We start from the raw sequence: 27,765 nt of genomic DNA, 5'->3' as shown, positions 1-27,765 counted from the left end.
TTGTTTGATTATTTACCACTGTTCTTCCAGTGACTGGAAAATTCTGGCTTACGCTAGGCACTCAGTAGATATTCTTCGAGTGAATGAATGCAAAACAGAACTGTGTGGGCTTCTTCAGAGTTTTTGATTTCTGGAGGTAGCCACCAGTGATGTAACTTATCCCAACAGCAAATATTTACACAATTCCAAATGCTAACCATTATGTCTTCCGATTAGATTCCCTCCCACAAGTAAATTGGCTCTTGAATTTTGATCTAAAGCTGTTCACTGAAATACATAGCAAACTAAGCTGCCTTAAGCACTCCAGACATCCTAGGAAAGAGGGATTAACACACCAGCCTGACTGACCCACAGCCAATGTTCTGTTAGCTTAAGGTGCACGGGGCTCTTCCAGGGCTGTTTCCTGGAAGCACTACCTTGGACTGTGGCACTGGGGAGCCTGGGCTGGAAGCAGCACATGCTATATTTGGAATAAATGGAGAGGAGGATTTTGTCAGAATTTCTGCAGCGATGTGGCCTGTGAAGGATTCCCATCACTTTATAGACAGAGACAGTGTATTCTTATTGGCATTTTTCAAGTTTTCTTCCTTCCTCTCCTTCCTTCTCTTCCTCCTCCTCTCCCCCACCTAAAGGAAAACAGAAACATATAACCCCATTTGGTAGATTGATTTTTGGGAGACTAGGAACCCTGTGGTACAGCTTATGCTGTTTATGAAACATCTTAAAACCTTCTTCACCCAAGCCTCATCTTTATGCACCTCATTAATACATGGAAGTTTAAATGACCCTAGCTAATGATACATGGGGGAAAAAATTGCCTGAAAGTTCTCTAAATGCAGAGCCAGAGATGCTCTTTGCATCTTATTATGTGGAAAATATCACTAAAAAGAAGATGATTTTTATAATATTCTCTTTTTGTATTTGTTTATGAAGAATGCGTCAAGATTCAAGGAACCCTGTGTTGTAAAGAAAACAGAAGAACAGGAAGCAAGAGCACACAAATCGTGCTCTTACAGACTTTGGGATTTAGTGCATTTTTGAGACTTTTCTATCCCAGAACAGAACACGCAGAGGCCGTGGGTAATGCTTTTGGATAGAATAGAATATTATGAAGACCTGGGGTCCTGAAGAAGATCAAACTGTCCTTATACTGATGTCTGAAGTGAGGAGGCCTTGAAGACCTTCAGCAATATTTTTCCATTACTAATCCTTTGAACCAGATCTTGGGGATCCAGATCATGTCATAGAGCCCTGGGAAGTCTAAACACCATGGTCTGACTAGTGGGCCTTTCTACTGGGATCTAAGACTCAGGCCGTTCAGTGTTTTGAGCTGAACCCTTTGCAACAAGTTGAAAGCATTTTAAGCCCGAGATGGGCAAGTTCTAGCCCAAAGAGATGCAGTCTGGGCCTGGCTCCCTTCCACAGTGCTCCTTTGTTTAACTTGTCCTGCCCTTGTCTCTCTCCTTCTCCTCATGTCTTCCTTCTTCCTATCCTAGTGCGTTTCTTTTGTTACTTTTTTTCTTTATTCTCCTTTTTCTTTTCTACGTCTTGCCTCAAACAGGGCGTTTCTTGGGCAGTGTCTGACTCTAGTGGTTGCTCTCAGATCTGAGAAACTTTTAAAGTTTGTTCCAGGGAGGAGTAGAAGAGACTAACATGGGGAGGAGGAGAGGGGCTAGGTGGAGGGAGAGAGGAGAGAGGGACGAGGGCACAGAACGTGAGGTGTCAGTGTGCCGTGTGCATCTGACCTGGAGCCTCACGGTCTTCATCCCACGGGAGGGGATCTGAATTGACTCAGGGCGGAGGATGAGGTTGCCATCATTCCTGCCGCTGTAGCTCCTCCTCTGCCGCCCTGGCTGGCAGAGCCATCCTGCTGCCCTAGAGGCTAAATACGGTACGGCTTCATTGTCCCACCTCCCTTACAGCCAGGGTAGTAACCTTCAGGAATGGGGAGGAAGGGATGTTTGCTGAGGGTCTTTGGGGAGAGATTTTCTCCCCTTGAAAAGAAAGGTGCATGAAGGAAAGACCTCTCTTCTTTGTTTCTGGATTTGTTCATGCCTACCTGTGGTGTCTGGAACTGCTATGGCAACCTTGCTACCACGAGGGAGGCGTGGCTGAACACTCCAAGGATGGTGGGGCAAAAACATGGATAGGTCTTAGGTCCTTGAGACCACTAAGCTGCCCATCCAAGTCTGGAGCATCTTATATAATTGGCCTCATTACTTAAGGTATTTTTAGTTGGAATTTCTGCCGCTTGCAGCTGAATGAATATATTTTGATGAGAGCCAGCAAGCATGACCTCATGGTTGGGCTTTATTTTGTGCTGACTTCTAGTTAGTTTCTTTAATGTTATATATTAAACAGACACAACTTCCTATGTATTTGTCCTCTTCATCTAATGCTCTCTTCCCTCTCTCTCTGGATTGCTATCCAGAGTCGGAAACTTCATTCTTTGCTTGTCTCTATAAATTTTCCTAATAAAATGAAATACTTCATAAACCCAAAGCTTGCAGCTATCACACTAGAATAAAAAAATCAGTTTCAGTGATGTTTTGCTGATTTTCTCATGAATGCTAAATGATGCTGGCCTAAATAAGGCAGAGTATCACTTCTGGTATGATCTGTTCTATCTTGCTGATGAAGCGCAAGAAGGGCTTTTCCTCTTGTTTTATTCCACCCTCCATGTATCCCTTCCAGAAACAGGGTCTGAAGGGTACCTTATATTTAACATATGGAGCCCTGTGGTGAAATACAGTCCCCAGTGCCATCACTGCTCCTCCCGTTATTGCTTCTGAATGTGGCAAGATAAACATTGTTTATTAATCTGTATACCCAGTTCATCATTTCACTCTGTTCCCTAAGAGCTTCTGGATTTACTCATTCAGTTTCTTTGCTCTGACCCCTCCAAGGAGGATCCTATACTGTCTGACAGCTTCTTGGGAGTCAGTGAAGGAGAATCAGGAGGAATGGGGCATTGAGGAGGAAGGTGATATGAGAGGCTGGCCAGGATGGGACTGAAAGAGTTTATGGTGGGTTAAAGTTTGAGGAAAGATACATGGGAGCAGGTCCAGGTTGAGATTGGGGGGTGGGAGGTAAACATGCAGGGCTGGCATTCACCCAGTTTGTATCAGGATGGCCCAATGGATTGCTCACAGCCAGGGTTCATTCTGAGATCAGTACCTGGGTTGTAACAGTTGTTAATATTTTGACTATCACCTCTGGAGCCATGTGTACTTTAAGAATTCTCTGGGAGATATTGGCCCTCTATGGTGTTCAGGATTATAAATAAAAGTTTTAGAAAAAGAACAATTTGGGATAACATTTTGGCATTTATTTTGGTTGTGTTTCTTTTCTTTTTTTGTTTTTGTTTTTCTGTTCCTTTCCTTCGCCTTTCCTCCTTCCCCATCCCCCTTTCTCCATTTTCCCTTCCCTCTTTCCCCTTTCCCCCTTCCCCCTTCCTTTTTCTTTTATTTTCCTGGGTCACCACTTACACTGAAGCATCCCTCTGGGAGGTGCAGACTAGAGGTGTTACCTGTATTGTTACTGTTTAGGGGCAAGAGTAACTGATACACTGGACTCAAGTTGTTTTTCATTCAAATACAGGAAACAGAGAAGGTGTTTTTCCCTTAGGACTTGTCTGAAGGGTTTAGAAACACTGAATTTAGCTACCTATAAATATATTTGCTTACTTGAGAAAAGTCTTCTCTCTTACCAGGAAGTGTAGTGACAGAGTAATGCAACAAAAGTCTTCTGAGCTTCTCTTGGTGTAAGTTTATCTTTGAACATATTCTTGACTCTCAGAACCACTGTCAGTTAAACCACTGGGTCATCAGCAGCTATGCTGTGAAATAATTAACACTGTATCCTGTTTTTCACTTAACTGCTACTTGCTTTTGAGTCCAAATTCAGAAATACATTCCCTCTGGCCACAAACAAGGAAGAAAAATGATTGCAGATGGAGTTGGGAGAGCCCAGCAGTGCGGCAGTGTGGCATGGGTTCCTGGGGAGGAAGAAGCTAAATAAAAATGCTTCATTTTCACATAGCTCTAGACCTGTGCTCTCCAATAGAAATATAACATGAGCCACAAACATGATCCACTTAGGTAATTTTATTTTATTTATTTATTTTTATTGGAGTATAATTGCTTTACCATCGTGTGTTAGTTTCTGCTTTATAACAAAGTGAATCAGCTATACATATATATACATCCCCATATCTCCTCTCTCTTGCATCTCCCTTCCACCCTCCCTATCCCACCCCTCTAGGTGGTTACAAAGCACCAAGCTGATCTCCCTGTGCTATGCGGCTGCTTCCCACTAGCTATCTATTTTACATTTGGTAGTATATATAAGTCCATGCCACTCTCTCACTTTGTCCTGGTTTGCCTTTCCCCATCCCCGTGTCCTCAAGTCCACTCTCTAGATCTGCATCTTTATTCCTGTCCTGCCCGTAGGTTCTTCATAACCTTTTTTTTTAGATTCCATATATATGTGTTAGCATATGGTATTTGTTTTTTCTTTCTGGCTTACTTCACTCTGTATGACAGACTCTAGGTCCATCCGCCTCACTACAAATAACTCAATTTCGTTTCTTTTTATGGCTGAGTAATATTCCATTGTATATATGTGCCACATCTTCTTTATCCATTCAGTATGGAGGTTCCTTAAAAAACTAAAAATAGAACTACCATACGACCCAGCAATCCCACTACTGGCACTTAGGTAATTTTAAATATTCTAGTAGCCTCATTAAAGGATATTAAAAAAATAGATGAAATTAATGTTTAAATATATTTGTCTCAGTATGTCCAAAATAATATTGTTCCAAGATGTAATCAATATCAAAATTTTTGAGATACTGTAATTCTCTTTTCTCTGCACTAAGTATTTGAAAGCCAGTGTGTCTTTTACTTACAGCAGATCTCAGTTCAGGCTTGTCAGATTTCAGGTGCTCAATAGCTACACGTGGCTAATGGCTCCTGTACTGACCAGCTCAGCTCTGTACTATTTCTACGATACTTATTCCATTTCTCACTAATGCTCATAATAGGTCAAGATAGTGCCAGGTCACATCCGCAGAGGTGATTGCTTTTTCTTCAGCCCTCTAAGGACTCCCCTGTTAATGCATTTGGGACCAACTTTTGAAATGGGGCAAGAGAAGGAAGGATTGGCTTTGACATGGAAAGAAGATGCTCTCCGAGGAGACTCAGAGCTTTATGGGCTGGTCATGGCACAGTGCTTGATGGGGATTTGTGGTTGGTATCTATGATCCGGATTATCCAGATGGAGTCAAAGGTGAAAATAGGTAGGGGAAGTATAATTATTTATCAGGAGTAACATGATGTGATGGAATGAGTTCTAGATCATGGTCGGGAGAACTAGGCACTAGTCCAGGCATTGATCTGGGAGGAGAGAAGTAAATTGACATTCAACAAGCCTATTACAGCATCAGGCACTCTACACCTATTTCCTTTTCCAATTCTTATCGTAAGCCCAATAGTTAGATGTTATAATCAACTCCCATTTACAGAGGAAGACATTGAGCCTAGGGAGGAGGAGTCCTGGCTTATCATGGAGTAAGAATAAAATCTCAGCTCCGATTCCAAAGCTGCTATGTTTTTAACATTATAATCCATATGCATGCCATATAGGTTGTGTCTTCTATCAGGGTTTGACTGAAGAAGCAGAAGCAGTCATGCATGCATGTAGGTATATATGGGGTAAATATTTGTTACAGGGAATTGGCTTACGTGATTGTGGGGATTGGTTAAGTGGTCTCTGTAAGGGTGTTGTCTCTACGTCTGATGCTAGAGCTTGAAGTCCATAGGGCAGGCAATAAAGGGAAGATCACGAGCATGCTTGAAGCCAAGCCACAGGCACGAGACGGAACCCCACAAGGTCAAACTGAGCTCCATTTCTGTTATTGTGGCTTCTGACCTTGGTGATAAGTGTTCTGCAGAAGTTGGGGTTCTTCATCGTGGAGCTAAACACGTATACTTGGCTTAGGAAGCAGAGAACCTGAAGAAGATTTCAGGGGATAGTGGAGCCATTGCAGGCCCAGCTGTTGCATCACAAAAGTGAGCTGAACCAGCAGCTGAGCAACAAAGCGTGAGTGAGAAAATAGCTGCAGCTTCCCTTCCACCCTCCTGTATTCCTGAGAGTCATCCCTGTGGCTCACATGGGAAGCATATAAGAAAGGGAATTCTGGGAAGTATAGTTCAGCCTACTCAAGTTGACACATTACAAAGCCATCACATTGGTGCTCAGTAGATATTCGTTGAGTGAATGAATGAATGAATGAATGAGTATTGTGCTGCCTCTCTTGGAAGTTCCCTGGGAGTCAGAACACTTAATTTTGGCTCTGCCTCTTGTAAGCCAAGCAATTTTGAACAAGTCACTTAACCCTTCGAGTCTTGTTTTTCTCATCTATAAAACTACAAGAATAATTCCTGTTCTGCCTGTTTAATAGGACTTTTCTAGGGATAGGCTGAGACGACCCGAACAGAAGCACTTTGAACATTTATAAGGGATAAAACAAATGTGATGTAGCATTACATTATTTTAATTATTAATGTTGTTATTAATACTTCAGCTTCCTAATGAATCACATAGAGTTAATAGTTTCTGACTAATTTACCTTATGGATGTGCCCGGAAGATTAAATTAGATGAAGCACGTAGAAGTGCTCTGTCAGCTGTGCCATGGAATATTCTTCAAAGGCAAGACTTAATTGTCGTTCAACACTCAGAAGCGTTTGCACAGTGTGTTTTAGTTCTGGGCTAAATGGCTTAGGGGGATAAGTGTGTAATTGGAACCATTGGTAACCCTGGCAACTGGAGGGCAGTGGCCATTCCTTGGATGAAAGTTGTGGGCAGTGGATGAGGTTTCTGTCCTATAGGTCTGGGCTTGCATTTCATAGCAGCCAAACTTGCTCAGCAGAATGAAGAAATCCCTGCGGAAGTTCTTGGTGAAGATAGCGTAGAGGAAGGGGTTGGCACAGGAGTTGATGGGGTAGAACAGGACCAGGAGGATCTTTGACTTGGACACAGTGATGAGGGGCACCTTGAGGGAGGCAGAGATGGCAAAGAAGGAGATGGGCGCCATGCAGAGGAAGTCAGTGAAGATGAGCATGGCCATGCGCTTGGCAATCTTGGTGTCGCTAGAGGAGGATGTGATGTTGGGGTTTCTCACTGTGAGGTAGATGTGAGTGTAGCAGCCACAGATGACCACAAAGGCCAGGACGTTGAGCACAAGGAGGGACATAACATACAGTTGTGACAAGGGGCTGTCGATATCCATAGGCAGGCAGATGCTCACCTTCATGTAGCTGCTGATGCCAAAGATGGGAAAGAGGGCGACTGCACAAGCGAAGATCCAGCCCACCAGCATGACGCTGGCAGCATGGTGGAGCTGTACCTTGCGTTCCAGCTGCATGGCGTGGGTGATGGTGTGCCATCTTTCCAGCGTGATGGCTGTCAGGGTGTAGACTGAGAGCTCACTGGCAAAGACGGTGAAGAAGCCGGCAGCGTCACAGCCTGCTCCAGTTTGCCAGTCAATGGCGTAGTTGTGGTACTGGCTTTTGGTGTGGATGTCAACTGACGCTATGAGCAGCAGGTAGATCCCAATGCAGAGGTCGGCAAAGGCCAAATTGCACATCAGGAACCGGGGGACTGTGAGTTTGTATTGGCTGGTGATCAGTATTAAGAGCACTAAGATGTTCCCAGTGATGGCCAGGACGCTAATGAACCATATCAGGACCCTGAGGATACCATACCCCATGATATCTTCACATGGATTGAATGCATCTGGCTCGGGGGAGCAAGCGATGTCAACCACGTCATCGCATAAGTCATAGTCAGGTTCACTGTACATCATGTCAAATCCTTTGGCGTAGCTGGACTCATCGTCTTCTGCCAAAGAGACTCTCTGACCCCTAGCCTGAGTCATATCATCGACTTCTTGCCTTAAGATAGATTTGTTGCAAATTGGATGCAGGTCAGAGCTAGAAAAATACAAAAAGGAATAGAATCAATATGTTGGATCCAGATTGGCAAATATATCACTGTCTTTACACGGGGTAGAGAGTGGGGTTTCTTCCTGAGAGTTTTTTTTCTTTTTTTCTTCTAACAGTTTGTCTGCCCTTGAGGCTAAACTCAAGGGTTAATGCTGCTTACTGTAAGTGAACAGAACAACTCGTGCATATATTCCTAGAGTTGGATGGCCCACTGGGGAAACCATCTGGCCACAACCTGAATGTGGGGAGGAAGGCGCCTGGGACTAGCTAAGCTTTGCTGTTAAGTGCAAATAATTTACAGACGATATCAACTCTACCCTCACCCTTCCCCGTCTCCATTCAGCTCTCTCTTCATATGCCTGAGTAGGGTATACCCCCTTTCCTCTACTCTAAACTCCCGTCCTGGAAGATCTGGACTGTTCTCTGACTCAAATAAGAGTTTATTTTATCTACATAAATTAGAAGATCAGAGGCTGTAGTTGGTTCCCAGCCAGCCCTGTCCCTGGCTCTTTGGTACTCAGCCTACCAGGAGGTCTGCTAATTCGCCTGAAATGTTAGTGAGGGTCCTATTCTTTATTATTTCACTCCCCAGGGGCCACAACAAGCCTCAGGCATGTATTTGCAAGGTAATCCTGGCTCTCTCACATTAAGTAGTTCGCTAGTGAGTGCCCAAAAGGGCAAGTGCAGGTGCAAGGGGCCTAATTTATTCCAAGACTGTAACTCATTCCCCGAGGAGCTGCCTCTTCTCGGGCTCGCATTTCTGTCTCAGCTTTCCCTTTAAACCCCAATGTACAAGAGGCCTCGTCAACAGAACAGAGGCACTTGCAGAAGGGATGTGAGTGAAAGCCAGATGGTAAATACTCCATCCAGACAAGTGGACAGTGCATGTAGAGCCAGACGGTACTAGTTCTGTTTTGAAGCAAAAGCTTAAGGAATGGGAATGTTTCACATTGGGTCTTCTTTTGGATGGAAATGCATGTGTGTACACACAGACACACACAGACACACAGACACACACACACACATACACACACACACACACACACACACATGCACACACACACACACACCCCATTCCCTTCCTCCCTCCCTGAGGGGCAAGCTCACAGCAATGGTATTGCATTTCTCCCGGGCCTTAACGTAATCTCTTAAGTGAGTGGGGAGGTGAGTGTTAAAACTCTTCAAAGACCCCCCTCCCCAATAAGATGGAGAGAGTGACTGGGGCGTGGAGAAGGTAAAGCTTCCATTAGGTACTAAACGATGAGGGCTGGCCAAGTGTGCCAGCAGACCCGGACTGAACTTTTCCACATCAGCCTCTAGGAGAAGGGGCTGTTAGTGAGAACCCTCTCCTTTCTCTCCCCTCCAGAAAGTGAACTGAATTGCCAGAAAGTCATTTTCCCTTGGATCAAGGGACTCCTTTTTTTTTTTCTTTCCTGGATAATGTGTCATTTGTTGTTTTAGAGACTGATAGAGCTTCTCACATCAGTCACAGTTTACACTAAGGAGGTTAAACAGTTAACATACGTGTAATTGAAAATGTGCAGAAAATCTTTTGGTTTAGTCAGAGATCTTACAAGAAAGGTGAGGCAAGTTCAGAGATGGGCAAAGAGGGGACAAGAGAATCACTTTGTTTCTTATTCTCACTCCCAATTCCTAAACCCTGTCATTGGATTAGCGGCAGCCCAGTTCTAGGAACAGGAAGTAAGTAACCTGGTGCCAACAGACTGTGATTCGGTTCACTGAAACAGATCTGACCATCTAGACAGACACAGCCTTCACTTCCCGGGGCTTATGTTGGCTTCGGTGAAGATGCTTATTTTGACACTGCTACGAACATATTTTAAATATAGATGCTTCCCTTTCCCGAAACAGAAGTGACCCAATGACATGAGTGGGGGAAAGGTGAACAATGTATGTCTCTTAGAGAAGAATAGAAAGAAAAATGGAAGCAGGGGAAGTAAAATCATGCCTCTGCAGTACCTCGGCAAATCCTAAGTATTATAAAGAGTTGGGAATTCAGCTTGGGGTGAGGTTAAAAAGTAGTACTCTTGGATCCCAGTAAATCAATGAACAGATACTTGGGAAATGCATGGCGGAGTGGCCGAGAGCCTGAGCTTTGCAGACAGACAGGCAGACCAGAGAGTTTGGATCTGAGTTTGTTTGGTGTTTGTCAAGTTATTTACTGTCTCTGAGCCTCAGTTTCTGCCTTTGTGAGAAGGGAATAAAAATGGTGTTTTTACCTTTGTGAAAATTAAATGAGATAAAGCTGCAAAGTATTACAGTGCCTGGCAGTGAGTCCTTGACAAGTATCAGCAGTATGAAGAGAGAGGATGTGGTTACTTACTGAGTTCATGTTGAGGTCTAGGCCCTATGTGAGTACTTAATGAATATGCCACAGTGCATCAGTTTAAAATCTAGCTGGGAAGAAAAGGCCTAAATACAATAAATAACAAAACTAGGGCAAAATATCAATGCAAGCTGAGTATGGACATAACTGGTTAAATGACAGATGAGGGGCATGGTTAATAAGGTCTTTCCATGAAAGTCCACGGGGTCCATGGGCCAAAATGTCACAGTCACAAGGGCCTAACATTTACACTTCAGGCATTATTTCCAAACGGGGATTGGAGGAACAATTTCGTCACACAACTTTAAACTCAAATGTCATTACCTAACCACACCTACAGTTATCTTCTGAATAGCAGAACCATATTGCTTTGGGTTTGTGAATTTGTTAAACACAAAGACTAAACACCATTGCTATTTTTGTTACCCCGTTTTGGCATGTCTTCCTAGAAGAGGCGTGGGCCTCTCCTTTGCCGCACGTGACGAGCCCTGATGTAAGTTACAATAGGGACCTAGAGAGGGTGAGAGTCCGGTGGTCTGGAGGGATCAGGGAAGCCTTCAATCACGGTACGATGTAAGGCAGATGCGGAGATTTCTAGTCGGGAGAGCCCTGAGGCCACATCTACACTACGAAGGGGAGTCTGAGCAACAGAGGAAGAGGATATATTTCTCTGGGGTGTGGGCGCTGAGGCAGACAACAGATGATGTACAGCTCCTTCAGTGGTCTTAACGTCCTCTGAGATTTCTCCTGGGGGGTATTTAGTTCCAGGGTTCTGGCAGTGAAATGGGTATCTTTCCTGCCCTGGCTGGAATATCTCTTCCTGGAATATAAAAGAGGCGGGCCTTGCTGCCTTAGCCCAAGCCCTTAAGAATTCTAGTCATTAGGAAGAAATCCCCTGGCCCTTGAGCTCATCTGTGAGGAGTGTCTGATTCTGGAGAGTTCCCCAATGACGCATGCTAATTCTGAAGAGCGGCCCCTTTTCCGCAGATCCTTTAAATGGGTTTGAGTGTGGACTGCTAGTTAACTTAGGGTGTGTACTGTTTGGTTGTTTCACTTTGCTTTAGAGAAGGGGACCCGTCTGCATGTTAAGGTTGAATAATAGAGACCGCGTTAAGCAGTGAAAGGTATCCCAGAAGCTGTATTCGTGCTGGGCTACTGTACAAGAGTGGGAATGAGGCGTCATCTGATTGAGTGCCACTGTGTGGTATGAATTTTATCAGTGAGTTTAGGAGAGGCAGAAAGCTTTGAGAACTCCTGATACCCAATAAACTATATCTCCAGCGGATCCTTTAAATACCTGAACATGTAATCTCTAAAGTACTCCCTCTCCGCTCTCTTCAGAACCTCAACTTTTTAACCCGTCACCCACTAGGACTTGGCTTTGTTTGGACTACCCTCTGTAATTTGGGGCTCTGGAAAGCCAAAGTGAACAGATGTCACAATCTTAGTCCTCCCTCTGAGGTGCTAAGCTCCAAAGATGGGTTAGGGAGGTTTCGAGTTGCTGGGATGTGTTGCGGGTGTGTGCAGCAGTCTTTGCTATGGCATCTATGCTTCTCCCTTGCAAAGCTGACTTTGATGGTCCCTGGCACACTTATGGGGTGCAGAGTTTGGAACTTGAAGGATAAATCCATGTCGGGACAAAGGGAAAAGGGAACAAATATTTATTAAGCATTAGCTGCGAGTCAGGCTTGCTTGGTGTTTTTCATGTCAGCTCATTTAATATTTGGTAGGTAGCCTGCCATGTGGGTAGCCCTCTCCTGTGAGCCCATTTTCAGAGAGAACACTAAAGCTATGATCTAGACTCTGCCTAAGGGATTTCATCGTGGGTGCCTCTGCCAGGGGATCCTCTTCATGCCACACAGGTGTAGAAGTTGTGGACCAAGGTCTGCGTTGGAGAAGTGCCCAAGTGGGGCTCGGGGGTGGACACGAGAAGACTCACATCTGCCGCCTCCAGTTGGCAAAGATGCAGCAGTGGCTGGGGTAGGTGAGGCTGGCCTCCACGAGTGTGACAAAAGCTTCCAGACTGGGGAGCTTTTTTAAGTTGTAAGTTGACTTGGCCCGCAGCTTCTTAAGATTTCCTAAGCCATAGCTGGGCAGGGAATGGATCCTCGTTCTTGAAATATCTCTGTAAGGAGAAAAGGTAAACATAACCTGATTACTATGGGCCTAACATTTTCTGCTCTGTTAGCCGTCAACATAGCAGCTACAGTAGTAATACTTTTACATGGGTGAGGAGGGAGACTCCAATTCATTCAGCACGCCTTGGTGAGATTAATATTTGGCTAAAGGGACATTTGGCCCTTATATTTGTGGTAGGAGGACATAGATAACGTGCCACTCTGTGTCCTGGATGTACTTGCATCCTGGCTGATCTGGGGCTTAAATGTATCTCTTTCCCCTTCCACAGTCTATCTATAGAATAGATACCCACGAATTTGCATAGGACCAAGGAAGTGAGATCATTTCCTCCTCACCATAAAACTAGATGTAAAAATATATCCAGTGAGCTGGGGTGGCATCTGTGGCCATATTTCAGCAAAGGATGCAAAGAGAACACACCATAAGGGGAAGAGGTATCTGGTGGGCAACAGAGGTACCCTCAGCACAAAGTCAAAGTGGCAATAGAGAGTGGTGGTGGTGAGCGTGGCATCCACAGCCAGACTTGCCTGCTCGTGTACCCTGCCCCTCTATCTATTAGACTGGTGACCTTGGTCAAGTTATCTCACTTCTCCATGTGTCAGTTTCCTCGGCTATAAAACAGGAATAATAATCATACCTACCTCAGAGGGTTGTTGTGAGAATTAAATGAGTTAAAGTACATAGAGAACTTCCTGACCAACAGACAGCACTTGATGACTGGCCGCTGTTATCAGAAAACATCTCACACACACACACACACACACACACACACACACACACACACACGCAGTTGTTCTTGCTTTGTCGGAGAGCCTCTGCCTTGGTGAACCAGGAGGTCTATATGGAAACCAGTGTAAATGGTCATTTTAACCAGGTCCCTGTCACTGGAGGGTTCCAGAGTCCCATCCTTGCTGGCAGCAACACCAGTAACATGGGCCATTTTCTGGCAGCACCGTTGGCAGCTGAAACCCTCAAAACAACCTGACCAGTGGGGTGGGAGTGAAGAGATTTAAATGGCAGCGGCTTAGACCTGTTGGGCCCAGAAGGTTGGCCGTAAATGAGTGCTTCTGATGGGAGTGGTAGCAAGTGATGACCAGGATGGATTCATTTCAAGCATCCTTGGATATACTTGGTGAAGGAGAATCTTCTAATGTCTGCATTTCCTGTAAGTCAAAGCATTGGGCACTAGGAGCAATGAAACTCGGGGGTGTGCACATATATCTGCTCCCCCGTATGTTCTCCCAGTCTGGTGAAAATTACTTTCTCAAAGCCTTGTTTTCATTGTGCCATTCATTCTCTTGCTCAAAAGTTTATAATGCTTCCTGTTGTTCAATGAAACCTACTCGTAGCTGCTGCCCTGTTGTCACTTCCCTTTCCCAGTCAAGCTTCTTATACTAGTTGTCCATACTTGATGTCACCATTTCCTCATTTCCCAATCCAACTCTGTTTCTTCCCAGTCCCTAGAGAAACAATACACACTAAGGTAGCTATGATGACCAGCACATCATAGCCAGCACTTTGTACTTCATTAGAAGTTCTAACCTTAGTTCTTCATTGGAAGTTGCTCTTAGTTCTAACCTTCTTGATTTCTCAATTACATTTCACCCGTAAAACACTCCTCCTTCCTGAGACAGTCGTCTTCTTGGCATCACATTCTTTTCAATTTCTTCTGACATCTACTTTGACTTTTTTCTGATTTTTTCTTTTTCCTTTATCTATCGGAGTTCCTCTAAACTCAGGCCCCTTTCTGACTGTACACAATCTTCCCAGGTGATCTCACCCACTTCCTTGGTTTCAGATACCAGGTATATGCTGATGGCTTCCCAATGTATATCCCAGTTCAGATACTACTTCTGAACTCCAAGCCCAGATAATCCACTGTCCATCAGATCCCACTCTTTTGATCACTTGCAAATATCAAAACTGAATTTACCATCTTCCTTGTAAATATGTTCGTCCTTTTGCTTTTCTTATCTTAGCAAATGATTCCTTCATCTCCCCCTGTCGTTCGGGATAGAAGCCTGGGAGTCATCCTTTACCCCTCCCCCTCCCTCCCTCGGACTCAGTTTTCTTCTTCTCACAAGCCTAACTTACATTCGTTTCAAATCGGTCCGCTTTTTTTGCCACAGCTTTAGTCTAAGTCACCATAATCTCTGCCTAGAGAGAAAGGCAACAGTCTCATAACTGTTCTTCTCATGACCATTGTATTAAGGTTCTTCAGAGAGACAGAACCACTAGGATGTATAGAGATATATAAGAGGAGATGTATTATGGAATTTGGCTCATGTGATTTTGGAGGCCGACAGGTCTCATGAGATGCCATCTACAAGCTGGAGAACCAGGAAAGTTTGTGGTATAATTCAGTCAGAGACAAAGACCTGAGAACCAGGACAGCCACGGGTTTAAGTCTCAGAGTCTGAAGGCCCAAGAACCAGGACCCCTGACGCACAAGGCCAGGAGAAGATGGATGTTCCAGCTCAGGAAGAAAAGAAGCACATTTTGCCCTTCCTCTGCCTTTTTGTTCTATTAGGGCCCTCAACTGGTTAGATGATGCCCACCCACACGGGGAGGATGAATCTTCTTTACTCAGTCTGTTGATTCCAATGCTAATCTCTTCTGAAAACACTCTGATAGGCACACTCAGAAGTAATATTTTACCAGCTATCTGGGCATCCCATGGCCCAGTCAACTTGACACATAAAATTAATCATCGTGGCCATCTAGCTCTCTCTCTAACGCAATCTTTACACTGCAGATTGGGTGATATTTTAAAAATGCCAATTAATTGTGACTTCCTGCTTACAACTAGTCAATTGTTCCCCATTACACTTCCAGTGAAGTACAAAGCATTGGACATGATGTACTGGTCTTGCCTCACTTCTCTCATATCCGTTCTGTGCCTTTTCTGTGTTCTGCTCTGTATTGCAGGAGAGGTGGCCTCCAAGGGTTCCATTTCCCAGGTACCACCTTGTCAATCAGCTTTCAGTTGGGTTCAGCAAATGGCACTGGTGGGACTGGAGGGTGGGTGGAAGGGTGAACTTAGGCATTTCTCATTCCTTCTTTACCTCAGGCAGCAGCTCCTCCGTGATTGCAGCTGTCATCAAACAGATCTGCTGAGGATCTAGCAGCTACCAGTTGTCCCAGTTCCCACATCCTCACTGGGCCCTTAAGTCCTAGGACTAGTAGTGATAATCTCAGGACTGCTAAAGCCCTGCTTGATATTTAGACAAATTTACATTATCAGAGTTAAGGATGACCATTTATGTAAAACCTGTGTAAATTTTACTTAGTTCCCCTCCTTGTTGCCAAATAGATCAAATTTGTCAATGCTGCTGTTCAAATACTTCAGTGTGCTTGCCGATTTTTTCTCTTGCTTGTTCTATCGCTCCTGAGAAGAGTACACTAAAATCTCCGACTACGATTTTGGATTGGTATACTACTACTTCAAGTGTTGTCAATTTTTGCTTTACATATTTTTGAGGATAATTTTTTAGGTACATATAAATATAGAATTTTTACATCTTCCTGGTGACATTCTTTATATCTAGTTATATTTGTCTCCTGACTCTTTGGACATTTCTTCTTTGCTGGTTCCTTCCTGAACTCCAACTTTTAGACCCATGGGCTCAGAGCCTAGCCTTCTTTCCTCCATTTTCACTTAGCCTGTAGGTGAACTCCTCTAGTCTTATGACTTAAACACCACTTATATGCTGATGTCCCCTCCCCCCACCCAATTTTTATCTTGAGGCTGCTTTTCTCTCCTAACTCCGGACTCATATTTCAGCTACTTCCTTATAATCTCTACTTGGATGTCGAATAAGAAGGTGAAGCTTCAGATATTAACAATTGAGCTCCCGATATCTCCCCAAACCTGCTCTACTTACAGCCTTTCCGGTTGTTCCTGCAGAAACTTGGAAGTCATCCTTGACTCCTCTTTCTCTCACACCCCACATGCAAACCCTCAGCAAAATAACTTGGCTTTACCTTCCACATAGATCTGGAATTTAACTACTGCTCATAACATTCATTGCCATCACCATGAGGTGAAAGTTCTCAGTGTTCCAAGGTCTCTTTTCTAGTTCTTGCCTACGTATTCTAATTCTTCAGAGCTGGGGTCCCTGGAGATAAGTGTCTGATCCATGAACCTTTGTCCTTGTGAGGAGTCTTCGCTCTCTGCTGCTGAAAGATCCAGCTGTCCTGTCCTGTTCTCCACTTAGCCTTTCCAGTGTTCCAGAGCTTCTCAACTTTATTCTCTGCCCTAAAATAACCTTTCTAGTTTCTCTCTTCAGGCAATTTCTCCTCTGACCAGTTCTGCTATTGATACTCTGGTCCCGGTGACGAAGTTCTTGTTTTGCCTGGTCTATGGGGTCGTCTTTTTTCCCTCAAATATGGAAGGGAGCAAAGGTTGCCTGTTTTGTCTAAAGCAGTTCAAGGCTTCCTCCAAGGAATGAGGTGAAGGTATAAACAAAGTGCTTCAGGAATAATTTAAACCAGGGCAATCATTTATTACCTGCCATCAACATTTTTCATATTTCTAAAATCAAGTGATACAAAACAGACTATTTTTTCTTAGTTATGCCTTTCCCCCTTGATTTTAAAATATACAAAAATCACAGTAATTGAATATTTCCAAAAACAGACAGATTTTTGTATTCTGTGCAATGCCATGGTATGCTCTCATTGACTCTGTAGTCGATTAAAGATGACTGTAAATTCTTTATACTCTTCCATAGAGGGTCTGTTTGCCCTTCCCTTGAATCCAGGCTGAACTGTGACGTCTTTGGCTTATAGTAGAGTATGATGAAAGTGTTGCTGTGCCAGTTCTGGACCTTGCCTTTCAGAGCACTGATAGCTTCTAAATTGATCTTATAGAGCCCTAAGCTGTAGTGAAAGAACTCTGATGCCCTGAGAATGCCATGCTGGAAAAAGTCTAAGCCGTGCACAGAGGGTTCTGGAGGACGAGGTGCCATGTGTGTGTGTGTGTGTGTGTGTCTGTCTGTCTGTCTGTAGAGAGGTACCAAGGAGCACAGATGCACCAGATATATGGGTGAAGGGTACAGCTTGGAGTAGACCCCCCGGACCCAGCCACCTGAACCGACATCACATGGATCAGAGACAAGCCACCCAAACTTCTAAAACATAAAACTGTGGGGAGAATGGAATGGTTGTTTTAAGGCACTGAGTTTAAGGATAGCTTTTATGCAGAAATAGAGTACCCAAACAGACTCGCCTTGACATCTCTGAGATTCTGTCATCCCCATCATTTGTAACAGCTGTAGATGTATTTTTCCTTGAACGCCATGAAGAGTGCAATAGCACTATAGTCTGTATGCTTTCTGCCTCTCTCACGTACCGTCTTTTGCTTTATATACTAGATGTTTGTATTTGCATCTTCTCTCTCCTGGAGGGCAGAGGGCTCCTTGCATTCTCAGCAGTGCCTTTCACATAGAAAGCACCCAGAAAATTGTTGCTTTGTTCAAAGATAGGCTGGGAAATGGCGCTGATGGAGGATTGGGAAAGGAACTAGATAGATCACCCCAGCCAGCTGTGATGTCTTCTGACCTCTAGCACTTACAGAGACTCTAGTACCTTGTATTATCTCTTCTGCTGTTTCGTACTATTCAGCTTTTCACGTACATTTGTTTTGTTTCCTCAGCCAGGTTTCAGATGCTCTGAGAGCAGGGATTACTAAGATACTTTTGTGTTCTACACGGTATTAGTATTTGGCACAGAGCTTGGTTCGTGAAATCTACTCAGTGGATACTCGTCTGATTAGCAGAGATGCCTCAGCATCATAAAAAAAAATGAGAAGTTGAAGCGAGTCTTACAGAAGAGCAATTCTAAAGGGAGAAAGACGCAAGGCAGATGGAGGAAATCCGGATTTAAAGGGGGCTCAGCAAAACGGTGCTTCCGCAGCAGGCAATTATATGTGACTGAGAGTATCAAAGGAATCAAGGAAGAGAGCATCCTTGTGCAAAGTTTACAAGGAGATAGACACAGATTGAAGACGAAATAGACTAATGTGTGTGTGGGTTGACCTGCATGCAATCCAGTGACTAGGTGTTGGATGGGGAAGCCTGCTCGGGAAGCGTCGGTGCCTCTCTGTCTGCTGAGTGTTCTGGACTTAGCTTGTATTTCGGTTTCCTCCTCATCACAGCTCCAAAATATGTGAGCTGCTGTCTTTTTCGCTAGGTGGCTTTGCTTCTGGGGGACTATGGCATCTTGTCAGTGTCCTGGGATCCCGAGCGTCCGCTGGTGGGTATTGAAAGGAGGGAGCGGTTGGTAGGAGAGAGATGCAGAGTCACTTAGAGTTTGGTAAAGCACAAGTCTTTAGCAGAAGTGGTTCCTGGGTGATAGGGAAATAAAAGTGTTTGTAGAAGTGTCTACTTCAAGCTTACTGCATACTTGCTGGGGTGAGCAAACATGGAAACTATCATAAGACTTCCATATTTTGGACTGGCAGAAAAATGTTTCTCTGGTATCTCCACGGATTAAGAAAAGTCCATAGACATTTATATCAGCAGGGGAAGGGGTAATCATGGGCTGGTGTTTTTAATCCTTGTCTTTCAGGCTGGTCTCATGCTGGCAGCCTTTCTTTTTAAGGTGCCACTTTGGTTAACATTTCAGCACATGCTACATTCTGGCTGGTTTTGAGAATTTAAATCCTGAAACGTAGTACCAACAGGAGACTCAAAAGACAATGGCTGAAGAGATTTAGCAATCCTGAACTGTTTCAACATTGTTAGGGTTCTTGATTTTGAGATACAAAGTAGAAAGGGAAACAGCAGTCAGTAATAAGACACTGAGTCAGGAGAGTTAAACTGTGCTCTGTGCCCCATTTAATAAAGTGTGTTATAGCCAGTGCCACAAATTTGATTTGAACAATTTCTACTTTTCCCAGCAAAGATATTGTTACAGGTCAATCATTTCCATAAGTGAGAGCACATTTCTGGTGTATACTACACTGACAAATGGCTAGAAGACCTCTCTTTTATGATCCCAGGCGGAATAAAAAGGCAATTTGCTTATCTATAGGATTGTGCGTACACTGGTAATGGAAGAGAATCATTCTTATACAAATACCGCAGTGTTTGAATCTGAACTATCAAATGAATCTGAGCTATAGCCACATCAATTTGATAAACCATCAGAATATGATTGTACCGGCTCCAGCCTGCAAAGGCAGTGCATTAAATTTTCCCCACAGGAAATGGTTTCCCAAGGAAACAGCAATTGCTTGATTGCTAAAAAAAAAAAAAAAAAAAAAGGAAGGAAGGAAGAAAAAGAAAACTTGAGTGAGTTCAGAATATCACGTGAAAACTCAGATGGCTACTGATAGTCGAGGTCAAGACTCATGAGGGGGAAGTCAGGATGCTAGACTGCTCCTCGGAAACCCAATGGAGCTTGTCTGTGTGCCCCTAGCTTTCTCTGCATCTATTTCTCTTTGCAGTGGAACGTCTTATCCTTGCACCCTCAGGTGTTCAGAGGCTCCCTGTTTGTTTTGCACTCAACTAAAATTTTTGCCTTCAGGAAAGGAGTTATGTTTGGTTTGGGTGCCCTCCCCTTAACTCTTTCAGAATCCCTTGCATATATCTACTGGGGACAAAACACTGAGCCTGTTGGGGAGGGAGATTTCCCCACAGTTAGCTCTTGGAGGAGATACTCTGGAGACCCGGCCAAGCTTCCCCATTCCCAGCACTCGTTCTAGGGCAGTGATTCTCAGTGTGCTTTCTGTACCAGCAACGTCAGCTTCACCTGCAAAGTTGTTAGAGGTGCAGGTTCTCAGGCCCCCCCCCGACCTGCTGAATCAAAAATTCTGGGGGTGGGGATCAGCCATCTAGGGTTTTACAAGCGTGCCGGGTGATTCTGATGCAAGGTCAAGTTTAGAACCACGGCTTGAGGGCAGCTGAGGACCGCTCACAGCGTAGGTGGCCCATAGCCGAGTTCTGCTCTGGGATTTGCCCTCGCCTGACTCACCCGAGACTTGGCTCTTCCTCAGGGCCAGCCTGCACCCAATGACTGTTGATGAAAAGGCCTGGCCCCTTACCTTCAGTCAGTTTTGAAGGGCCATCTTAATGCCAGAGCTCCGCATAGGATCAGCGGAAGCTTCTGTTGCAAATGTATTGTAGTTCAGCTTCCCTGTTAGCCTGCTTCTGCGTCCATCAAGCACTCCCCACAGACTCCAAGAGCGCTCTCCAGTAAACCTTTTGCATGCAAATATCCACATGACAGTCTGATTTTCTGGGAGGGGAATCTGACCCGAGCCACGGTCACAGCCCTAACCTGAGCCGCATCTACTGTGGGCTGAGTGGTCTGCACACACTCCTTCTCCAACCCATGAACCCACGGCACCAGCGTGGGCTGGTCCTCTGCACGCACTAAACAAGCAGCTCTCAGGCCAGGGTTTCGCGGGGGTTGGCGCATCAGGTTGCAGAAGTAGGGGATGGGATAGGCCCTAGAGTCCCAGGTTAGCAGCCAGAGAGGCTGGTAAGACATCTGCGGACTAACCTGAAAGCCCCAGAAAAGGAGGCTTGTTGTTAAGCTGATCAACCTTCTTGCCCCTAAGGGGAGGAGAAGGAGACCAGCAGTTACAGGCTGGGCTTTCAGCCAGGATGTTGCACGTATATCGTCATGCATTGAAATGAAAAGATGTAGGGGTGTATTATCACTCTCTACCTTTTTAAGTCATGGCAAGTGCTTCATAATTCCTTTGGATTTTCTATCAAGTTTATTCACTGTCTCTGTGGTAAAAGGGTGGAAAGTGGGCCTGTAACTCGAGGACCCTGCAGAACTGCTGGTGATGACGGCATCCCTTCCTGCCGGCATTCGTGGCAGGGCTGGCTGTGGATTCATGTTTGTGTTTTCCACTGAACACTGATCAGACACACCGCACCGTGCCTCAGCCTGGGACCTGCTTGTCAACTGCAGGGGGCGTTCTTCTATGCTGTGTGTGTGTGTGTGTGTGTGTGTGTGTGTGTGTGTGTGTGTGTGTCACTTGTGTTCTTGGGCTCAGGGGTCTGGTGTTTGTAGTTATCTTCCCCCCTATTTTAGTTCACAGTTAATTTTAGGGGCCCTTTTAGACGTCTGATTGGACATGTTTATGTATTTTGGTGACATGGTATGTTGGGACTACATGGGATGTAAGGCAAGACACCTAGTTACTGGTTTAAGCTCTGCCACTTAACGGTGGCGCTGTGATCGATAGCAGGGCACTTCGCATTTCTGTCCCTGGTTTCCTCAGCTGGGTAATGAGCTAGTTGGGGATCCTGTCCAACTTGAGTGTTCTCAGTAGCAGACAGTGGTTAAGGTGCTGTGATTTTATAGTGTACCTGGTACAGGTCACATATGAAAACCTACCCCATCACAGGTATGTTCTTATGTAACAGATAGAGGGGCCTGTTCAGGCACATTCAAAACCCTCAGGACTGTTAGCTAAGTGAAATTGACACACTGCTATTCTGCTGGTCAAAGGCCCTGAAAGCACTTTCTCTAAGTCTGTCTGTCTCCCAGGTACTCTAAGAATAAGAAGCATGGACTAAGCGTTACAAGTTCTGAAGACTCTGTACATTGGAACGCAGGGACTCTATGCCCGGCGCTTCCCGTTTGTTACACCCGTGTCCTGCTTGGTGCCTCATAGGGCACGTCGTGACCTGCTATTATTAAGTTGCATATTTAGTTCTATTGTCTGACTCCCCCTTATAGGAATGCAAGCTTTCTGTGAGGAAAAACTTTTGTTCCTTGCACTATATACAGTGCATAGTACACGGCTGCTGCTTAAGATCTATCTGAGTGAATCAGTGAGTGAATATAAAAATATAAATATATATACACACACACACATATATAATATTATTAAGCTTCAAACAGTATTAGGAAATAGGTATTATTGTTTCTGCCATTTTTTGTTTGTTTGTTTCTGCCCTTTTTAGGTGAGGAAACCGAGGTTTAGAGGTGAAAGAACTGGTTTTAAACCTAGGTAGTCTGCTCTGGCATCTGTGCTTTAATCACGTGGATACTCCCTTCGTTTGTACATATTGCCTATCTGAAACCAGGCATTCTGGAATAATCTTTGGACTTCTTCAAAGAGACAGAGTCCCATGTAAGGTCACAACATATCCTTTATCATCAGTAATGACCATTTATGGAGTTTCTGCTCTACCATACAGGATCTCATTCCAGAGATGCCTGGGTTCCAGCCTGAAGGAGAATACAGTCGCCCCTTGGTGTCTGTTGGGGATTGGTTCCAGGACCCACCGCAGATACCAGAATCCACGGATGCCCAAGTTTCATAGCCCTGTCCTCCTTATCCAGGATTCCACATCGAGGATTCAACCAACCACAGATAGTATATATTTATTGAAAAAAATCCACGTGTAAGTGGACTCAGTTCAAACCTGTGTTGTTCAAGGGTCAACTGGATAAGCTCTTTGGTGAAAATGAAGTGATGTTGATAGATGGTACGTAGATAGGTAGATAATATATATACTGACTGCCAGGTAAGAGGTGCTGGCTAGTGGCTCCCAAATGCCCCAGCTGGCCTTAGGCAGGCTATAGGAGGATCATCTAGCAAACCTTACATCTAGTCACATGTTTATCTATTTCTTTGCTCACTATTTCTTCTTGGATCTGACTCCTTCCTTCCAGATTCCTTTCTTATTCCTACAGTACCTTTGTCAATAGATGTAGTGGGTCTTGCTTGGAGCCTAGGAAAACACATTTTTAAAAAGCTCTTGCGGATTTGGGCCCCTGCAGCCGTGAAGACTGTGTGAATCACAGGAGGAGGCATTCACTGTTGGCTGAGATTGTCAGGGAAGAGGTGGGTGACCCTTGTGGAAGGGCAGGGACTGATGAGAAGAGAATAGGGGAAAGTCACTCTTGGGGGGAGAAATGGACACGAGGAAGCAATAATAGGAGGAGAGGTGCTGATGCAGGGCTGAGAGGCACTGGATACATCCCAAGAGATCTGGAATCGAGACAAAGAGGATCCAGACATAAATGTGTGTGTATATCTCACTGGTTTGAGGGAAACTCCTGGACGTTGAGAGTGAGGAAGGAGAACTGTGCTTTCCCTTTCAGGGAAGAGATGTATAGCAGAGTGGTTAAGAGTGTACTATGAGTTAGACCAGTTTGGTGTGGAATCTGTGCTCGAAAATTTCTGTGACCTTGGATGAATTGACCCCTCCAGGGAAGCCCGTTTTTTCTTCTCTAAAATGGGACTAATAGCTCCTACCACAGAGGTTATTGTAAGGATTAAATTAGAAAATTCATCTTAAGTTTTTAAAACACTGGCTGGGACTTGGTAAGTGCTCATTAAATGTTAGTTGTTGTTGTTACTCTTGCTACTTTACTGAAATTTAGAATGTGGATCAGCCCTAAATTGTCCGATAAATCTTTGCAGATGACACAAATGAAATTTGATCTTAATTGCCAGCCCTGCGTCATAAGCTTCCCCGAATTGGAGAAAGTTGACTTCTAAAACGTAAGATGCTGATCTCTTGCACACGGAAGTGGGGGAAGCTACTCACAGAATGACTGGTCCAGAGGCTCCCTGGAAAACATCATTAGGCAATTCTTCCAAATTATTGTTATCACTTAGATTCCTGGGGATGGAGTTGAGGAAAGAAGAAGGGAAACACAAAGCCATGTAAACATTACTGTTGTAAGAGCCATTTCCCTCTAAATGACCTGGAAGAATAGTCAGGGCTACTTACAGCTCATCTAGTTGGGTTCCGTTGAATGCACAGTTGTGTATTTCTTGAATCCCATTCTTACTCAGCCATCTGAAATAAAAGACCCATTAAAAAGCCAATACTGTCGGATGCAAACAATACATGGGTTTCATAATTGGAAGCACTGGGGCAGGGTCAGACAGCACAGGTCAGTGGCATAAATAAAATACCGCCCTTAAAGCTTGGGGTTGGGGTGGAAGGGAGACTGATTTATCACTGTATAACCTTTTGTAACATTGGAAGTTTGCATTATGTGCATGTATTATTCAGAGAAATAAATGAAATCTAATTTTGAGAAGGCACACTTAGGCATAGCAGCCTGGATCCCAGAAGGTCTTTGCACATATCAGTTGTGTGCAGAGACAATGCCATGGAGAGAGCAGACAAAGATCTGTCCTGTCCTGAAGGACAGAAATCATACAGTTATCGAACAAGTGTTTATAAGACGGAGTTGTCACCTTTCTGTATGGCCTTAAGCCTCTCACTCAGGCTCATTCACAGCAGCAGGCCTGGCTGTCATCAAAAAGTGATCTAATTAAGCTGTCAGACAACCTGCACATCTCCCGTGACCTGCAGGGACTTGGTTATTGGTGGTTTGTGGAGGTGGCTCTGGGTTAAGCCAGAAAGGAGGAGAAATCAGTGATAGAGACTGTGGGTCGTGGCGGGGTGAGGTTGTGTGAGTGGGCGCGGGGGGGAGGCTCTGGGCGAGGGGGGGCTGGATGTGGAACAGTCATCCTGATTGTGCCAAGAAGGTCAGTGAGCAGGTTTGCCTGGACAGGGGAGCCCAAGGACACCTTGGGCTGACAGCTCTGCATTGCTGTGCCCCTAGATGGATCTGAAAACAAAAGCAGAAATCCAAGGTCAGGAGAGCTTAGCCTGAAGAGCCTCTGATCCGTTGCTCTTGATTTGCTGTCAGGTCCTTTCCCTTGTCAGGCTCAGTAGGTGTGCAAATAACACTGTTCCAAAAGCTGACCCAGAGAAGTTTCCGTGTGTTCAGGACATCGATGGTTTCCGGTGCTGCAGTGGGTAGCTCAACACGCTTAAAATCACAGGAGGACAACTGCATGTGTTTTTCTTCCTCCAGAAAGCCAGTTAGCTGAAAATCCACACAGGAGTAATGCAAGTCTTTCAAAACGTTAGCAACCAATTGGTGGCTTCCGATGGCCAAGAAGTGTCTGTGCATCCCAAGTCCTGCCTGCCCCACGCCTACCCAAGTGTCCCCAGCACATCCAGCCTCCGGACTGATTTGTCAGCCTATTCCTGGGGGGGTGACAGTCGCTGGAGCAGCTGCCCCTAACCTGTGGGAGGTGGATCCTGGGGGTTTTGGATCAAACAAAGGGGTCAGCAAACTTTCTATAGGAGGCCCAATAATAAATTTTAGGTTTTGTGGGGTTAAGAAGCAAAATGAGAATATTATTGTTACATAGGTACTTTATATAGGTACTTATAAAACAATTGCCACGAAATTTTTATTGACCAAACTTAAAGTATAATAGTAATAATTGAGCACAATTTTTTTTTGTAGTATAGGTCTACTATTGAAAAGAATGAATTGTTTTCTTTTTTGGGGGTAACATTTTGCTTCATTTAGGTTTAGTGTTTGTGTTCCCTACCATCAAAATCTTCACTTATAAAAGCTAGTCCTAGATCAGGGACCAGATACGCCCCATTGGGTGTAGTTGGCTGACCCTTAACCCAACAAAAGCAGTGTGCAAATCCATATGAGCTCTACCTAACGTTTTTTCTATAGACTAGATAATTAACATTTTCTGCATGTATATGTCATGCAAATAGATGTTGCTATGATTAAATAAAATGCAGACTAATTTAAAAGAATTATTGTATTTAAAGTAGCCCTTTGTCTTTATGGATTTTCTTAATAGATGCCATCACATGGGGAGCAGGTGGCATTTTTTGATGTCAACAGATCAGCACACAAAAAACATACTGTGTACAGAATTCTTGCCCTGGGTTTACATTAGGCTGTAAGACTCTCAAACTACTACCAGAGAAGCTGATATTTATCACCTATATGCCTAGTTTCTTAAGAGAGGTAGTGCTGGTTTTAAAACCAACCTCATGATGATGGTGACGACAAACAGGGCAGAGCGTCAGCTAAGGAGTAACTGAATCATGCTTTCCTTAGTCGTTTTGTTTTGTCCCTTCCCTGGTGTGTTCACTCAGTGCAGGCTCAGGAGGCTCCAGAAGCAGGGTCTGCCCTCATCCTAAAGAATGAAGGTGCTGGGGGACCTGGTCCATGAAATCTCCTTGAGGGGCAGGCAAGTGAGATGGAAGCCAGCTGAGGAAGGGAGGAAACGCACAGGAAGTGAGCAGTTCCTGTGGCCGGGCTGTGCTGGGAGATGGCACACATGTAACCTCATTTCATCTCTTCTGAATTAGCCCATTCTGCTGGTCGGCCATAGCTAGGTATTTCCCTGTTCAGAATTTCTGGTTGCAGGGCAGAGTAGGGGTGGCTGCTAGCCAAGTGTGATAATCCTTCATTGTCGGGCTGTTTTGAAAACAATATATATTTATATATATAGAACAGGGCTTCACGATTTTGAAAGATGCCAATGTATAGAAAGCTTTTCCAGTCATCAGAGCCATTTTGCTGGGCTTTTTTTTTTTTTTTTTTTTGGCGACACGCGTGCCTCTCAGTGTTGTGGCCTCTCCCTTTGCGGAGCACAGGCTCCGGACGCGCAGGCCCAGCGGCCATGGCTCACGGGCCCAGCCGCTCCGTGGCATGTGGGATCCTCCCGGACCGGGGCACGAACCCGTGTCCCCTGCGTCGACAGGCGAACTCTCAACCACTGCGCCACCAGGGAAGCCCCAGGCTTTTTTTTTTTTTTTTTTCCTGAGGACCCGTGGATGTCCCTAGGAGGAGAAAGTGCCCCTGCATCCAGACATAGCGCCTGGACTAGGCACAACTGGAGACTTAAATTGTGGTGAGTGTGGATCTTCTGATTCTGTTATCTATGGATTAAGGGCCATCTGAGGTTTTAAAAAAAAAAAAAAAGACGCATTTCTCACAAATGTGAATTTATCCTTTAGAGACATGTCTGAGAAATGCTGGCTCTTAAGAAAGCTGTCCTCGCTAGGAGAGTGTGCTCTCAGCTCTGGGGAACCACACAGTATCCGTGGACAGGAATCAGTGAAGAGTGGCTATGATCTCTATGCTTCTTTTGTAGTTTTGGGCTTGCAGGACACTCTCCAAAGTTCTTATTTCCTGAAATTCTTTTCCTCCACTTGGGAAAAGTTAAGACTAGGTAGATCAGGACAGGTTGCCTTCTGTCTTATGTTCTGGACAAAAAGGATGTGTGTCAGTATGCAAAACTGTGAGAACATTATTAATACAAACGGACTTTTTAAAAAAATTGAGATAATGGACATCTAACATCGTATTAATTTCAGGTTACCACTTATATATTTTCTGTAAAAATACTCTGGGAGTTCCCCGGTGGTCTAGTGTTAGGACTCTGTGCTTCCACTGCTGTGGCCTGGGTTCAATCCCAGCTCAGGGAACTAAGATCTCACAAGCC

The 27,765-nt window shown here is 44.6% G+C and overlaps 1 protein-coding gene across 2 annotated transcripts in view; it reads right to left on the bottom strand.

Moving 5' to 3' along the window:
* Positions 1-6,765: 6,765 nt before the first annotated feature.
* The window catches only part of FSHR (follicle stimulating hormone receptor), a 163,198-nt gene continuing 142,198 nt past the window's right edge, over positions 6,766-27,765 (bottom strand). For both annotated transcript variants that reach the window (XM_019942510.3, XM_019942511.3), the window contains 4 exons: positions 24,209-24,277; positions 24,023-24,097; positions 12,298-12,483; positions 6,766-7,999 (listed from right to left, as the gene is read on the bottom strand). In XM_019942510.3, the coding sequence (XP_019798069.1) occupies positions 6,766-7,999; positions 12,298-12,483; positions 24,023-24,097; positions 24,209-24,277 (1,564 nt within the window). The remainder of the gene's footprint in view (positions 8,000-12,297; positions 12,484-24,022; positions 24,098-24,208; positions 24,278-27,765) is intronic.

Source organism: Tursiops truncatus, chromosome 14 (genome assembly GCF_011762595.2).
Source record: "Tursiops truncatus isolate mTurTru1 chromosome 14, mTurTru1.mat.Y, whole genome shotgun sequence".
NCBI lineage: Eukaryota > Metazoa > Chordata > Mammalia > Artiodactyla > Delphinidae > Tursiops > Tursiops truncatus.
Note: the sequence above shows the minus strand (reverse complement) of the source record. Positions and strands in the feature narration are given on the sequence as shown.